We start from the raw sequence: 16,929 nt of genomic DNA, 5'->3' as shown, positions 1-16,929 counted from the left end.
AACTCCTCCATGTGGTAACAACTACTGAACAGTTAAATCCAAATTAAAATTCCTGTACTCTCGCTATCAATCTCAGGGACATGTCACAGGAGCATTTGGGAACCCAAATCGAAGCACACAAAACATAGACATTCCACCAAACCAAACACTGAGATTATAAACAAATTAAGACAGATGTTCTTTATCACGGAGACTAAACAGGGGGAAAAAATACTACTTGTCCTTTCTGCAATGTCATTTCAAAATGTTAAAAACTCATTTCCAGTTTATAGCTCATGCAAGGGGTTAACAAATAATCGTAGGCCAGCCATAACTGAGCCCCAGTGATATCGGAGGTGGACCGTTCTGTTTTGACTGGTAACATTCAGTATGTCGGAAGGTTCGTACAGTCCTTAAATTAGGCTTGTGAATCACTATGATGTGAACAGTTTCCGGCCAATCTGACTGTCTATACAATAAGTAACACACCATAAAATGACTGATGGTTGGGGCCAGTTGAAATAACTAAGGCAGAATGAGTTATGTGCCGCTCAGAGGAGTTCAGTAAGACCACTCACAGAGAATTTATCTTCAAGAAGAAACTATTTCAAGAATTCAGCTTAACCTCTGTGAAAAAAATGTTTTTTTTAAACAAGAGGAAAGATAGGGAAGACTTAGTAGACAACTTTCTATAATATTATCCTCTTCCCATTGTTTAGTTCTTATTATACAATGGGTGGGTCTAATCCTGGATGCTGATTGGTTAAAACTGCACTGGGGTTGCGGGATCGAATCCCCAAGCTGACAAGGTAAAAATCTGTCGTTCTGCCCCTGAACAAGGCAGTTAACCCACTGTTCCCCGGTAGGCCATCATTGTAAAATAAGAATTTGTTCTTAACTGACTTGCCTACTTAAATAAAGGTAAAAAAATAAATAAAATGGTTTCACTATTGAAATTTGATTTCCAGCTGTCCCAAAGAAATGAAGGTGTCGGGAGCCGGGATGAAACAGACAGCTAGGCAACTTTTCTCAGCCAGTCGAAATCATGAGTCAGCATAATTGTTATGGATATACACAAAGAAATGTCAAAAGAAAACAGGTCAAACGAAATGAAGTGCAGCTAGTTTGCAGTCTTCCCAGCTTCAGTTTGAGGTGATTGTGTTAGCTGTGTTGTTGGCTAGCTCCTCTGAACAACAGAGGACATTTTCTATGCCAGGTGTATTCTATTGACGTATGCAAATAAATGTCACCAGAAAACAGCTCAAACAAATGCAGCTACTTTGTTGTTATTCTGGCTGCACTGTTTGACGTGACTGTAAGTTAGCCGTAGTTGGCTAGCTACAAGAAAGGGACAAGAACGTTGCCAGCCAGTATGGCAATAGAACATTTAGAACAAACGACTGGGTACCATCTACAGACACAGAAAAAAAAGACTTAATGACTGAGTCGCAGCTCTGACAACCGAACCGATAGAACGAACAACCAACCAGCTTGGGTAGCAACCCTAGATTTGTGTCGGGACTATATCTTGTGGAAGGATGAATAAATTAATCAAATAAAAATAATATGAATAAATTAATCAAAATATTTTTTTCAATGAAAATATATAAATCATTATTTGAATATGTTGGTAAGCCGTTGTATAAAAGTGGTAATGCCCTCGAAGCCGGTGTTTGGAGGATATATCGGCACGGTTTGCCGGCCCTTGACTTTGTCTCAGGCCTAACAACACCCGTGCCAATGTATCCTCCAAACACTGTCTTCGAGGGCATTATCACTTAATTATGTCATTGTGTTGTGCTTTGCATTGTGAACAATATGAAATTGTGAAGTCATGTGTTATGCACTACTCGAGTTACTGAAGGCAAATCCCAAATGTTTCATGATCTATTTCTCCTTTGTAATATTCAGCAATAATGAACATTCATCACACATAAAAAGCCTCATAACAATAATAGACTCCTCAATTGGAACAGTAATGTACTCATTGTGTGCTAATGTCATTACACTGTCATGCTGCCACATCCCCCTTTTCAGTGGTGACTTAACTCTGCCTAACATGATCAATCTTTCTCTTTTCATGCACTTGGAGCCATGGAGGGGAAAATGAGATCCAGAGGCACAGTACCAGACGGAGAGAGCCCAGAGAACCCCCTCCCCTCCCAGAGCCCTGGTGGCTGGTGGCACGCTATGTGGGATCTGGACTGGCACAGCTGAGCTCCATTGCCGTCATTACACGGCACCCCAGCGATGTCTGTCTGACATGAAAGCAGCCTGATAGACACTAACAGTCTGTGATCACATCCAGAACAAAATGTATCACAGTGGATTCTGGGAGGGAACAGAAGCCCTCCCCTGGAGGTTACAATACCTACATAATGGAGAGGGAGATTTTATGAATATTTATTTTTGGCCTTGCTGCTTGTAACCCCAACAGAACAGATTTAAATACTGTATAATCAGAAACACTAAGCCAAGCCATAGTGTGCACTGTGCAGTGGGTTAGAGAAGCATGCAACCATTTCAGTCCTTACTGTGCTGTACATCCTACACCACCAGTATTCCTCATCTCTAGTTCTGTCTATAGATGAACCCATCCACTCCCATTGGAGGCATCTTTTAAGATGGTGTTTTGGGACAGAGTACATCCTCTACACATTATACCAATTTAGCTCCAAACTGCTGCCAAAATTCAGCTCAGTTCCATCCAGGAAAGCTGGCAGGCAGATGGGTGCTCTCTTTTCTGTCCATGCAGCATGTTTTTGTTTGGTTTTTAATGAAATCACTCCAAAGATGTGGCGCTGTTTCCCTGTGGACCATGGCATCCTGTAAAAGCTCTCTAGGCTGGTTTCCATGTCTAGAACATGATTCCACAGAGCATGGTCCCAAAGCCTCAGCAGCCACAGGCTTACAGCAGCCACAGGCTTACAGCAGCCATCAGGCCAGTAGCCATTGTGCCAGTTTTCACTATTCATGGGAAAATAGTTTAGCTTTGGTATTTCTCCAAGCAGGAAATCTACATGGATTTCTAGCTGATTCTCAGTTGTGTGGTTTGAATACAAATTAGGATGCACCTGACTCATGCAGCCAGATATAGGACGATGTACTGCATGTAAGATATTGGACCCATTCACATAAACCAGAGTTTGACTGTCTATCTTCCAGAGCTGCACTGAAGTAACTCTCAAACGTAGTAACTCTCAAACTGAAAGTGTTTAGTAATTTTTTATAGTGACAAGACCTGTTAAGTTTACAACTGGAGTCATGTCATATTTATGTTAGCATTACTAAACGTGGGTTTCTACATGCATATTTCATGTGAAGACTTCTTATCTCCAAGCCTCCACTTCTACTGGAGTTATGTGGGCAGTGCCGGGATACACACAAGGGCACCAGTCCATCTCCATAGTAGGAGTAGACTGATAACACTGAGACTTCCTCTGCATTGCTGACATAACATAAAACATGATCCTACTAGAGTGCACAATAGTACACCTGTCATCCAACTGAAAGTGATGGGAAGAGTTGTTCAGGCTTGGTCTAATGATCTGGATGAAAATATTATATAGGGGAAAGCTTGACCCAGATGACCTCTTAATCATAAGGTTAAATAATCCATCCAAATTTTGGCAAGTAGTGAAGGGTTTGGAATGCAAAAAAGATACACAGCTTCCCAAACAATTGTTGGTCGATACACAGATTGTAACTGAGAGAACCTCCATTCTGAAAGCCTTGAATACGCATTTTTTAGATGCAGGCAGTTTATTTGAAAAAGTCAAAGGTATAATTGAGCCCCCTATGAATTTACCAGACACCCCTGTGTACTCCTCCACCAGGTTCTCCTTTTCATCCTTCTCTGTTTCAGAGGTGTGTAAAGCCCTGAAAGAAATTGATGGGAAAAAATCCCCTGGCCCTGATGAACTAGACCCCCGCCTCCTACACCTAGCTGCAGACATCATTGCTCCCACCCTTAACATGTATTTTTAACCTCACGCTTGATGTTAAGGAAATCACCAGGTTATGAAAATCTGCTTTTGTACTGCCTCTCCTGAAAGGTGGAGATCCTTCGCTGCTTGACAACTATCGACCCATATCAAAATTGTCTGTACTGTCAAAGGTACTGGAGTCCTTAGTTAGTAGGCAGCTAAAGGTCTACTTCCAAGAAAACAATATCTTAAATGGAATGCAATCAGGTTTTAGGTCTGGCCACAGCACTGTTTCAGCAACATTGAAGGTTTTAAATGACATCCATTGTGCTCTTGATAAGAAGTTACATTGTGTGTCTGTTTTTATTGATTTGTTAAATCGTACACAATGTGTAATGGCGGATGGTTGTAAATCTGAGTCCATAGAGGTGTGCTCAGGTGTTGCGCAAGGTTCTATTTTGGGCCCACTGTTGTTCATTTTGTAGATCAACAACATTGGGGATCTTATTGAAACAGCGGATGATCATTTTTATGCAGATACATTTACATTTACATTTAAGTCATTTAGCAGACGCTCTTATCCAGAGCGACTTACAATGATGCTGTTCTTTTTTCAAGTGGTAGTAGTTTATCTTTAGCTTTTGAAATTGCCCAAAGACCATTTAACATCATACAATAGAATCTGTATGATTTAAAGCTGATTCTAAATTCCGGTAAAACAAAATGCATGGTATATTCAAATGCCAGGCATGTTACAAATCATGTCATTGCTACATTGGCTGGACATACTATAGAGCAAGTTAAAGTGTACAAATATTTGGGTGTGTGGGTTGATGATAAGCTGAGCTTCACTGTGCATGAAGAGAACTTGGTAAGGAAGCTCAAGCTGAAAATAGGATTTTATTACATTTACATTTGAGTCATTTAGCAGACGCTCTTATCCAGAGCGACTACATACATTTCACGCATTATTTTATTATTATTTAATTATTTTTGTACTGGCCCCCCGTGGGAATCAAACCCACAACCCTGGCGTTGCACACACCATGCTCTACCAACTGAGCCACAGTTGGTAGAGCAGTCAGTACCGGCATAAGGCTTGTTTTTCTTTTGAGGCCAGGAAGGAGCTGGTACGATGTACATTACTGTCGGTTTTAGATTTTAGTGATGTTATATATATGCAGGCCTCAGCCACTACCCTGAGAGCACTTGATTCAGTGTATCACGCAGCCCTCAGGTTCATTAGAAATCAGAAACATCTAACACATCATTGTGATCTCTACAGCGCTGTTGGCTGGTCGTCATTGACCTTGCATAGGCTTAAACACTGGTATACACTGATTTATAAGGCCATATTGGGTAAAATGCCATTTTATCTCTGTTCATTTTTAGTCAGGTCAGTAAATAAATATCAATTACGGTCCCATTCTGATTTGCTTCTAACAGTACCAAAAATTAGAACAGGACATGGTAGAAATAGTTTTAGTTACCTAGCTCCGTGGTCCTGGAATTCTGTCATGAACATTTTAAAATGCGATGATCTAGTTTCGTTGGTGGAGTTTAAACACTTGATGGATGTATATATCATAGAAGAGTGTAATTGTTTTTAGGCCAGCTGTTTTTAGTCAAGACGTTTGTGTTTTTAATGTATAATGTTTTTGTTGTACTGTATGTGTGTTTATAGTTGTGTTTAATGTTCTATTAGTGTATGTAAGTTGTTTTGTCTGAAACGTTGTTTCCTCTGCTGCTATTGGACCAGGTCTCTCTTGGAAAAGAGATGTTATCTCAATGAGAAAAACCTGTATAAATAAAGGTCAAATAAATGTCTTCCCTGTGGCTCAGTTGGTAGAGCATGGTGGTTGCAATGCCAGCATGGTGTGTGCAACGCCAGGGTTGTGGGTTTGATTCCCCTGGGGGGCCAATACAAAAAAAATGCATGAAATGAAATGTATGTATTCACTACTGTAAGTCGCTCTGGATAAGTGCATTTGCTAAAAATAAATAAAATGTTAAAAAAATTCATTCAGTTAAAATTACTTAAAATCAACAATAGTGTAACATGCTATGACATAAACCCACTGAGATATCATTTATAGGCAGTATTGCCCATGCAAGGCTAAACATAACAACAGAAGTGTGGAGTGTACTGTAGCACTCACCTGGCCCATGATATCCCATGTTGTAGCCATTATATCCATGGAAGCAGTCAGGCATATAGCAAATCCTTCTATGATAGCGGTGGTACAGATTTTTAGCACCCAAGACTGGATATATATGAGCCCCAAAACACCCCATGAGGAGCATCAACCATCCTGACAATGCCATGTCCAAGAACTAGCCTACTATATATTCTCACAGATAGAAAAAATGTATTTATGGCCCAAAAAATGCTAACATAAGCCCACATGCAATTTACAAAATGACAACTACAATACTGTTTGAGATACATTAAAACAAGACATGAATATACAAAAGTTCTAAACCCTGTTTTGATTTTTCATTTAAGTCACATCTTGTTTAAAGGCAGAACAACTTCTTGCTCCCTCTGATTTCTCCCCCCTCTATATCTCTCTCTTTTTAGTCTCGCCCTCGCTCTCTCTGCCTGCCTCCTCCACCATGTCTGTCTCCCATGTCCTGGACATTTAAGGCCCTCCTCCTCCTCCTCCTCCTCTCTTCCACACTCTCCTCAAAGTAGCCCACATGCTCAAGCCTATGATCACACATGCTACAATAATGTACCATTGGAAGAATGATATCGTATTTGACAGAAATTACATTATTGTGAGTGTTAAAAAGCCAATATTTAAAATGATAGTGATTTAGGACTATAGTTGGCAATGCTTTTCCTGCCACTTCAAAGGCTGATATATGTGAAAACATGTGATTGATTTATAGGATATGGCATGCAGGTACTAGAAGGAATGTGAAAAGAAGATTTGTTATAAAATAACTCAACTATTCTTTTGATATACAAATGTAAGAAATACCTGCCAAAGTACAATATAGCCAGAGGGCCAAGGGTACAATGTTATATTTGGAAAGCAAACATCAGAGAAAAGAATGAATCTTGCAGTGACCCCATCTACTCAGGAGTCTCTCATCCCTTGCCAACACATACATTTAAACAGTGGAGGCTGAACCATGACAGGTCTTTATTGGGTTGAAAAATAATGCATGAACGTGGTCAAAAACAAGTGTCACGATTTGTACAAAAATGGCTCATATAAAGAACTCTGAAGCTGGTATGGGGTTATTTTCTACTTATACATTCTCATTTAGACCCCAAACCCACCACTGGTGTGCGTGGCCAAAGAGCTCTATTTTCATGTCATCTGACCACAGCACTGGTTCCAATCCAAGTACCAACGCCATTTAGCAAATCCAGGCGTTTACATTTGTTGGATAACATGAAATTAGAGCTCTTTGGCGACGCACACCAGTGGTGGGTTTGGGGTCTAAATGAGAATGTATAAGCAGACGAGAAAGAACAATAACATACAGTAAAACATGAGGGTGGATCTTTGATGTTATTGGGCTACATTTTAGCTTCCACTGGTCCTGGGGCCCTTGTTAAAGTCAACAGCATCATGAACTTTACCCAGTACCAGGACATTTTTGCCAAAAACCTGGTTGCCTCTGCCAGGAGGCTGAAACTTGGCCGCAAGGGGATCTTCCATCAAGACAATATCCCCAAGCACACATCAAATCCACAAAGAAATGGTTAATTGGCCACAAAATCATAATTTGCCAATGGCCATCTCAGTCTCCAAACTTGAACCCCATTGAAAACCTGTGGTTTGTTTTGAAGAGGGCAGTCCATAAGTGAAACGAAGGATATCAAGGATCTGGAAAGACTCTGTATGGAGGAATGGTCTCAGATCCTTCCTAATGTGTTCTCCAATCTCATAAAACATTTTAGGAAAAGTCTTAGTGCTGTTATCCTCACAAGGTGAGGTATTACTTCTGGGTTTTTAGTTGAGATGGACAGGCCTGTAGGCCTGCCACATCTCAGGCAGCTCAGCACCATCTACAGAGACTGTCAGTCATACAGTAGGAATGCACTCACCATCCCTATGCTGTTAGACATACCATACACATACTGCATCTTCCTACATCCATTACAGTGCTGTCCACACAGGCACTGAAAGCAGGCTTTTTAGGTTTTTAAGTTCAGTAAATATTCTGAATTTATTAATGAGCTGATATGTTTTTGTCCATTAGACATCAGAGCAGATGTCCATAGAGAGTGGTATTACCCCCAGCTGTGATAACATGCCTATTAGCAATCTTAATAACCACAACATAAAGTCTTTAAAAATCATTATTGGCTCCTTCAGTTAGCATTCATGCTGCACAGCATACCAAACAGGCTTCTCCTCAGGGCTGGGCGTAGCTACATATTGAACTTATCACTGCCATGTATTCAACGAATTACAGACATTCTCCAATGGAAAACATCAAGCTGAGCAAAAACAAAGATCCTTGAGTAAGTGGAATTTTTGATCTGTGTGGCTTATTTGTCTATTAACCTTGGGTTCAAGCAGTATTCGCTTACTTTCTTTCCTTTGGAGGCAGTGGTGTTGATGGTGGTAGTGGTAGTGGTGGTGTTGGTGGTAGTGGTGGTGATGGTGGTAGTGGTGGTAATGGTGGTGGTAGTGATAGTAGTGATGGTGATGGTGGTAGTGGTGATGGTAGTGGTTATGGTAGTGGTAGTGATGGTTGTGGTAGTGATGGTAGAGGTGGAGGTAGTGGTGGTGATAGTAGTAGTGGTGATGGAGGTGGTAGTGGTGATGCTGGTAGTGGTGTCGATGGTATTGATTATAGTAGCGGCGATGGTGGTAGTAGTGGTGATGATAGTAGTGGTGGTGATGGTGGTAGTGGTGATGGTAGTGGTTATGGTAGTGGTAGTGATGGTTGTGGTAGTGATGGTAGAGGTGGAGGTAGTGGTGGTGATAGTAGTAGTGGTGATGGAGGTGGTAGTGGTGATGCTGGTAGTGGTGTCGATGGTATTGATTATAGTAGCGGCAATGGTGGTAGTAGTGGTGATGATAGTAGTGGTGGTGATGGTGGTAGTGGTGATGGTAGTGGTTATGGTAGTGGTAGTGATGCTTGTAGTAGTGATGGTAGAGGTGGAGGTAGTGGTGGTGATAGTAGTAGTGGTGATGGAGGTGGTAGTGGTGATGCTGGTAGTGGTGTCGATGGTATTGATTATAGTAGCGGCAATGGTGGTAGTAGTGGTGATGATAGTAGTGGTGGTGATGGTGGTAGTGGTGATGGTAGTGGTTATGGTAGTGGTAGTGATGCTTGTGGTAGTGATGGTAGAGGTGGAGGTAGTGGTGGTGATAGTAGTAGTGGTGATGGAGGTGGTAGTGGTGATGCTGGTAGTGGTGTCGATGGTATTGATTATAGTAGCGGCGATGGTGGTAGTAGTGGTGATGATAGTAGTGGTGGTGATGGTGGTAGTAGTGGTGTTAGTATTGATGATAGTAGTGGTGGTAGTGGTGATGTGGTAGTGGTGGTGGTAGTGGTGGTGGTGGTGATGGTGGTAGTAGTGGTGATGGTGGTACTGGAGATGATGGTGGTAGTGGTGGTAGTGGTGGTGATGGTGGTTGTGGTGGTGATGATGGTAGTGGTGGTGATGGTGGTACTGGAGGTGATGGTGGGGATGATGGTAGTAGTGGTGATGTGGTAGTGGTGGTGATGGTGGTAGTGGTGGTGATGATAGTAGTTGTGGTGATGGTGGTACTGGAGGTGATGGTGGTGATGGTGGTAGTGGTGGTGATGGTGGTAGTGGTGGTGTACGATGGTGGTAGTGGTGGTGTACGATGGTGGTAGTGGTGGTGTTAGTATTGATGATAGTAGTATTGGTGGTGGTGATGATGGTAGTAGTGGTGATGGTGGTACTGGAGGTGATGTGGTAGTGGTGGTGATGGTGGTAGTAGCGGTGATGGTGGTAGTGGTGGTGATGGTGGTAGTGGCGGTGATGGTGGTAGTGGTGGTGATGGTGGTAGTGGTGGTGATGGTGGTAGTGGTGGTGATGGTGGTAGTAGCGGTGATGGTGGTAGTGGTGGTGATGGTGGTAGTAGCGGTAATGGTGGTAGTAGCGGTAATGGTGGTAGTGGTGCTGTTAGTATTGATGACAGTAGTATTGGTAGTGGTGATGATGGTAGTAGTGGTAATGGTGGTACTGGAGGTGATGGTGGTGGTGTTAGTGGTGGTATTAGTAGTGTTGGTAGTGGTGGTGGTAGAGGAGGTGAGGAGGACTTACCTTGGCAGGTCTTGCCGTCGCCCTTCAGCTGCTGACCAGAGGGACAACTGCAGTAGAAGCTGCCGATGGTGTTGCAGCACAGAGCCTCACAGCCTCCGTTAGTCTCCTCACACTCATTAACATCTGACAGGGACAGACAGACGGATCAGTCACACAGTAGCATACTTACTTAATGGTACCAATGTTACAGTAACATCAATAGAGTACAATACTGTACGAGACACAGTGCTTCTAAATGACAGAGCCACAGTCATGACAAATAACCATGAATTCATTAGCATCATGATTGCTGAGGAAATAAGATTGAAGAGTGAGAAATAATCTACAAGAAACGAAAGCAGTGTTTGTTGTTATCCTAGAAATGAGAAAATATCTGATGGGTTAAGTGTATCTTTTTGTTTAACTAAATTGAAAAATGACACACAACATCCATCAATATGTTTTCCCCCTAACGGGACATGCAAGAACTGCCAGAAAACCAGCTAGTCACTTGGTAGAGCCAGTGATTAACTAACTTCCCTCAACCATATAAGTAGAAAAAAAGCTTTCTCTTTCATTTCATGTCAGATAGAGTTTAACTCCAATGTCTTCCAGGGATGAGTTTGGGTCTGGTTTGTGAGGTTTGGAAGAGCTGCTTCAAAGCTTACGGAAAGTCATGACAACACTTAGCAGGCCAGTTTCCATCTTTAGGCAACATATTCAATCTCCAATGTAAGAAAACTGACTCTCTCAGTAATCCAATGTGGCACATCAGATTTGTTAAAACAATTATTTATGATATTAGCCTAATATGTCTAGTTTGACTTACTAACCTTATTGTGAGTCATGCAACTCAACTCTCTGAGATGTATTTCAAATATATGTCATAGTTTGAATGTAACCACAAGCTTTCAAGACACCATCTTGGTAACCATAAAATCCCTGCCAGCGACTTCATCAGCACATGAATAAAGCACACTGGTCAGATGAGAGAAACTCAGAAATTCAGCCAATAGAAACCAGACAGCCAGATAGTCTGCCAATCACCTAATGGCAATGCAATGCGTCCTTAAAAGCAACCATGTTTCCATTTCATCTATATCCTTTACACAGCCTGTCAGAGCTGTCATTCAACTGACCACATGTATTCTCTCTCCACTTCACTGTTTACACACACTGACTCAGATCCTGATCAGGTGCTGACAGAAACCCAATGTATCTTTAGCTGGAAAAGTGAACATCCAAAGGTCATACAAATACAGTACAATCAGGGTCTTGATGACTGTAAAGTAATATAACTGTCTTCAACATCACAGGACTGCTTTTCATTCTTCATACCCATTGAAGGAATACTACAAGTGCTGTGAAAGAAGGGATGAGTGGGTGATGAGAGAGAAAGGGGGAGGGGGAGGAGGGTATTTGCTTGGCACTACTAATAATTTTATAGCCCACTCTATGTCCATAAACAGAGGAGAGTCATGGAGCGATTCTGGGACTGCCAGAGGAAATGGAGGTTAGTTGTTTTCCTGTTTCAATGTATTTTTAGTGCATTCAGCCACTGCCAGCACTAACCAGCCAATTACAGACCTGGTATTTCTCTCCTAGTTTACAACGTCTGGACATGCCAATGCCAAAACACTGGGCTTTATATTCCCCATTCACCAAATATCAAAACAAATGCCTCTTCTCTAGTTTAATGAAATGTTCTACAAAGCATATATGGTGAGGATGATTTTCCACTCAGAGTCAAATTCCAGGGGAATAACACATTCCTGTCTCCTGCCTGTGAACAGAACGTGACCTGAACGTGACCTGAACGTGACCTGCAGCTCAAGGACCTGACACCGGGGGCCTGGGGAAGTCCTGGCTGTTTTCATGTCCGTTTCTACGGGGTCAGGAAGAGTGGGGCTGGGGGGCTGCATCCTCCCCCTGAGGACACACACCTGAGTGGCCCCAGGTTTCATGCTGGGTCAGAGTCCCCACTCATGTGTCATTCTGCTCAATGGGAAGAAGGAATGCTGAATTGCCATGGATCAAGTCCCACAAGGTCACAAGCTTTCCTGTCCTCACAATGAAGACAGAATAGAGAGTGGAAATGCTACTAGTACTGGATAGAAATAAACAGCCAGGCCCATAATAGATACCAACTAGAGTATGCTAAACAAAAAATGAAAGATATATCCTAATTGTGAAAGGAAAATGAGAGAAGGGAGAAGCCAAGATGTGTCTATGGGAGAGTTTGTAACCCTACATGAAGACATGTATTATTACTATTCATCACCAAGAACAATGATAAAGACTCCTTCGGTGTCAAAACAGGTTCCCACGATGATTAACCCAGTGACCTCTGAAATCATGAGTGGGTCGCCTGGTGATTGGTGCACAGGTTACACCCACACCTGACTCCAGGGGACAGCAGTGGGATGCTCTTGTCTCCAGTACTGGTACAGGTAACCTCAATCCACATTGAACCCACATTACATCTACATTGTCCCCCAACCTCTTCATCTGTATCTGGTACAAGAAAACTCAAAAGCAATGGACTACTGTCTTGCACATTTTCCGACCTTTTAATTTCAAGAGTTAAGTTGAAGACTCAAGCTACTTTTTCTATACCCCTGATATCTGTCATGGGGTAAAGTATTTATAATTTCTCCAGATTAGTTACTCTGATGTTGGTGTGAGTTGCAGTAAACTCTGTTCCTCAAGTAAAATGTCAATATCCTTCCATCCAGTCCCTGACACTCTGTGGACCTCCATTGAGTCAGAGCCACCAGTCACACATAGCCTCACTCTATTATATTACTGTAGGACAAGCTGCCAATGTAAAGGAAAGGGCTGTGTTTGCTTTATTACTCTTTTCACTCAGGAGGTAATTGGAATGGTTCATTGTACATATCATGAACACTGAGCCAACATAATTTAACCCTGAATCTGCTCCTATAACCACTAGTCATAGTTGTATTACTGATGAACCACAGCTACTTCTACTACAATCACTGTATCTCTACGTTCTGTAAGACAAAGCAGGCTGTCTGAGGGCCCAAAGGCCTGGCCAAGCTTGTCCATGCTCCAGGTCAGGGTTAGAGGCTGGAGGCCTACAGGGCTGGAGCTCAGGGTCAAACTGACACACCAAGCAGGCAGGCAGGCAGGCAGGGAGAAATACACAGGTATAATTACACGTGATGGATATCTCTGTGTAGGTGACCCGGAATGACATAGGAGGCGTACCAGTCTCCTTGGGCTAATGATGTAGCGTGACATGAAATCTGGACACCAATACCCAATAACTAACCCCAGTCTCAAAACATCCAGCCTGTTTAGTCAGAGGATTCTGAATGCTCAGAAGACCAGCCCACTGTCCAGAAGGGTATCAATAAACCTCTGGTTCTGATGCACAGGAGCACATGAATGTGTGTATGTCCACGTATACGTATACGTACACACACACACACACACACACACACACACACACACACACACACACACACACACACACACACACACACACACACACACACACACACAAACATACACATACACAAAGGCCTGTGTTCTCTGCTCTAGCTGTCTATTTAGCTGGTTCTGATCAGAGATATCCCTACACAGTGAGAAGGCCTCAGTGAACTGTCCATCCTATGGTCCATACCATATAACATTTTAACAGGCCACCAACTGGACCTTCAGTGAGTCTGTACATATACTCATGGCCCATTTATTCTTACTGCCAGCTAACGACTGCTGGCACTCACTCAGACACACACAGCAGCCCCCAGTAATATATCATATCACTGGAGGTCTGCCCCTTCACTGTGTTCAACTCAGCAGGATATCTACACATTATACATATATACAGCCACAAGCCAGGACTCACATTATAATTTATGCTGCTTTGTCAATTACTACTAAAGTGAAGAAACAACAACACATCAGACAAATATAAATTGTGTATTTCCCAGGAGTGGACATTCTGTTCCAAAACAAATAGCAAAAAAGAACAAGAAATAAACACTCTTTAACTAATAGCTACATTCAAAAGTGATTTGTTATGAACTCTGCCACATGTAAGAACTGGGTTAAATTCGTGGGCTTTATTGTGTGACCTCCTGTGATAAGGACTACCGCCACTGTTCCCGTGGGTCTGGGTTAATGTCTGAGTAGGACTGTAGGGGTCTAACACTAACACAGCACTGTACTGCAAACTGATCATATCTTGGTCACTGCCCGGAACATTAGAACATTGATCAAGAGGAAGCCACAGATAGCCCTGGTCTGTTTCCTCTTATGGTCCAGATCTAAAAACATGTTGCTTTCATCTGCCTGACTGGGGTCCCATCCTTGACTGCCAGAGCTGCATTCACCAGGGGACAAGCTAAGGTGAAGCCTGGGACACCAGCTCATAGGCCTCAAAAAGGAAAGGTCTGAGAGGCAGGATATTAAAACTGATGATGACTTGAGGAGATTGGAGAGTTATCCCTGGACTAGGACAAGTATTTGAACAAGGTGGATTAGAAATACATGTTGTTAGATCATGTTAGGTATGACCATAACTATACCCTCAGACAAACCATCAAACAGGTAAAGCGTCAATATAGGACTAAGATTGAATCCTACTACACCGTCTCAGATGCTCGTCGGATGTGGCAAGGCTTGAAAACTATTATGGACTACAAAGGGAAGCAGCCGCGAGCTGCCCAGTGACGCAAAACTACCAGATGAGCTAAATGTATTTTATGCTCGCTTTGAGGCAAGCAATAATGAAGCATGCATGAGTGCACCAGCTGTTCTGGACGACTGTGTGATCACGCTCTCCGTAGCCAATGTTAGCAAGACCTTTAAGCAGGTCAACAATCACAAAGCCACGGGGCCAGACGGATTACCAGGACGTGTACTCAAAGAATGTCCGGACCTACTGGCAAGTGTCTTCACTGACATTTTCAACCTCTCCCTGACCGAGTCTGTAATACCTACATGTTTCAAACAGACCACCATAGTCCCTGTGCCCAAGATAGCGAAGGTAACCTGCCTAAATTATTACTGTCCCGTAGCACTCACGTCGGTAGCCATGAAGTGCTTTGAAAGGCTGGTCATGGCTCACATCAACACCATCATGCCAGAAACCCTAGACCCACTCCAATTCGCATACCTCTGATGCAATCTCAATCGCACTCCACACTGCCCTTTCCCACCTGAACAAAAGGAACACCTATGTGAGAATGCTGTTCATTGACTACAGCTCAGCGTTCAACACCATTGAGCCCACAAAGCTCATCACTAGGGTTGCACATTTTGGTGAATATTCAGAGGTGGAAACTTTCCGTGGGAATTAACGGGAATATATGGGAATTAACAGAAATATATGGGAATTAATATTACTACCATTTAAATGCAGATGTTTCTTGCATTGGATATATTTACCATATCATATGGAAACAGAAACATAAATATTTTACCTTATCATAAGTAGACATAATCCTTCCAATAGAAATAAAAAACAATTTTAGTTACGAATTGAACTTAAATTAAATGAGTTGACTCTTCACATGGGATGATTTCACTGAACAACAAAAGGGAATATTGAATGATCCCCAATGATCCATCACATCTCCCAAAAACATTTTCAACATACATCTGTAAAATGATAGTCTAGAAACTAAAGCTTTAGTCTAGAAACTAAAGATTTGGTTGTCTTCCTCTCAGGTTTCCATGTCTTCTCCCTGGACCTCCTCAATGTCCACCTATTGAACATCAAACTCTGAGGCCTGATCTTCACTGTCACTTTCCAACCTTTTTGACGATGGCTCGTTGGCATACGTTGGCACGACTGCCGTATTGCATCTCCATCCCAAAGCCCTTGCTTGGAAGTGGACTTCGCCAGACTGCCAAGAACCTTGCCCTCATCCTGGCCAAGGTGGTGAGACACGGTAGTGATGACACCATAGGCCTTGTTGATCTTTGCACCAGACAGGATGCTCTTGCCAGCATACTTGGGGTCCAACATGTATGCTGCTGCGGCGTGTATGGGCTTCAGGCAGAACTCTTCATGCCTTTGATGTATTTCAGAACTGCAGTTTCCTCTGCTTGGAGCAACTGTGAACTGGGCAGGGCAGTACGGATTTCTTCTCTTACATCTGCAAGCAGAGTCTGAACATCAGACAGGATGGCATTATCTCCTTCAATCCGTGCAATGGCTACTGCTATAGGTTTCAGGAGTTTCAGGCTTACCAGTCTCTCCCAAAATATATCAGCCAGGATTATCCTCTTGATCGGCAGACTGTCATATGGCCATTTCTTGGAGAGACTCCTTCCCCTGCAGGAGACTGTCAAACATGATGACATCACCACCCCAACAGGTGTTGCTGGGCAGCTTCAATGTGGTGCTCTTATTCTTCTCACTTTGCTTGGTGAGGTAGATTGCTGCTGTAACTTGATGACCCTTCACATACCTAACCATTTCCTTGGCTCTCTTGTAGAGTGTATCCATTGTTTTCAGTGGCATGATGTCCTTGAGGAGCAGATTCTATGCATGAGCAGCACAGCCAATGGGTGTGATGTGAGGGTAGGACTCCTCCACTTTAGACCAAGCAGCCTTCATGTTCACAGCATTGTCTGTCACCAGTGCAAATACCTTCTGTGGTCCAAGGTCATTGATGACTGCCTTCAGCTCATCTGCAATGTAGAGAATGGTGTGTCTGTTGTCCCTTGTGTCTGTGCTCTTGTAGAATACTGGTTGAGGGGTGGAGATGATGTAGTTAATTATTCCTTGCCCATGAACAT

General features: G+C 42.7%; 1 protein-coding gene across 1 annotated transcript in view; it reads right to left on the bottom strand.

Moving 5' to 3' along the window:
• The window catches only part of LOC115207737 (multiple epidermal growth factor-like domains protein 6), a 93,817-nt gene that overhangs the window by 19,868 nt on the left and 57,020 nt on the right, over positions 1–16,929 (bottom strand). Inside the window, exon 5 of the mRNA XM_029775177.1 lies at positions 10,174–10,296. Within this exon, the coding sequence (XP_029631037.1) occupies positions 10,174–10,296 (123 nt within the window). The remainder of the gene's footprint in view (positions 1–10,173; positions 10,297–16,929) is intronic.

Source organism: Salmo trutta, chromosome 14, assembly GCF_901001165.1.
Source record: "Salmo trutta chromosome 14, fSalTru1.1, whole genome shotgun sequence".
NCBI classification, from domain to species: domain Eukaryota; kingdom Metazoa; phylum Chordata; class Actinopteri; order Salmoniformes; family Salmonidae; genus Salmo; species Salmo trutta.
Note: the sequence above shows the minus strand (reverse complement) of the source record. Positions and strands in the feature narration are given on the sequence as shown.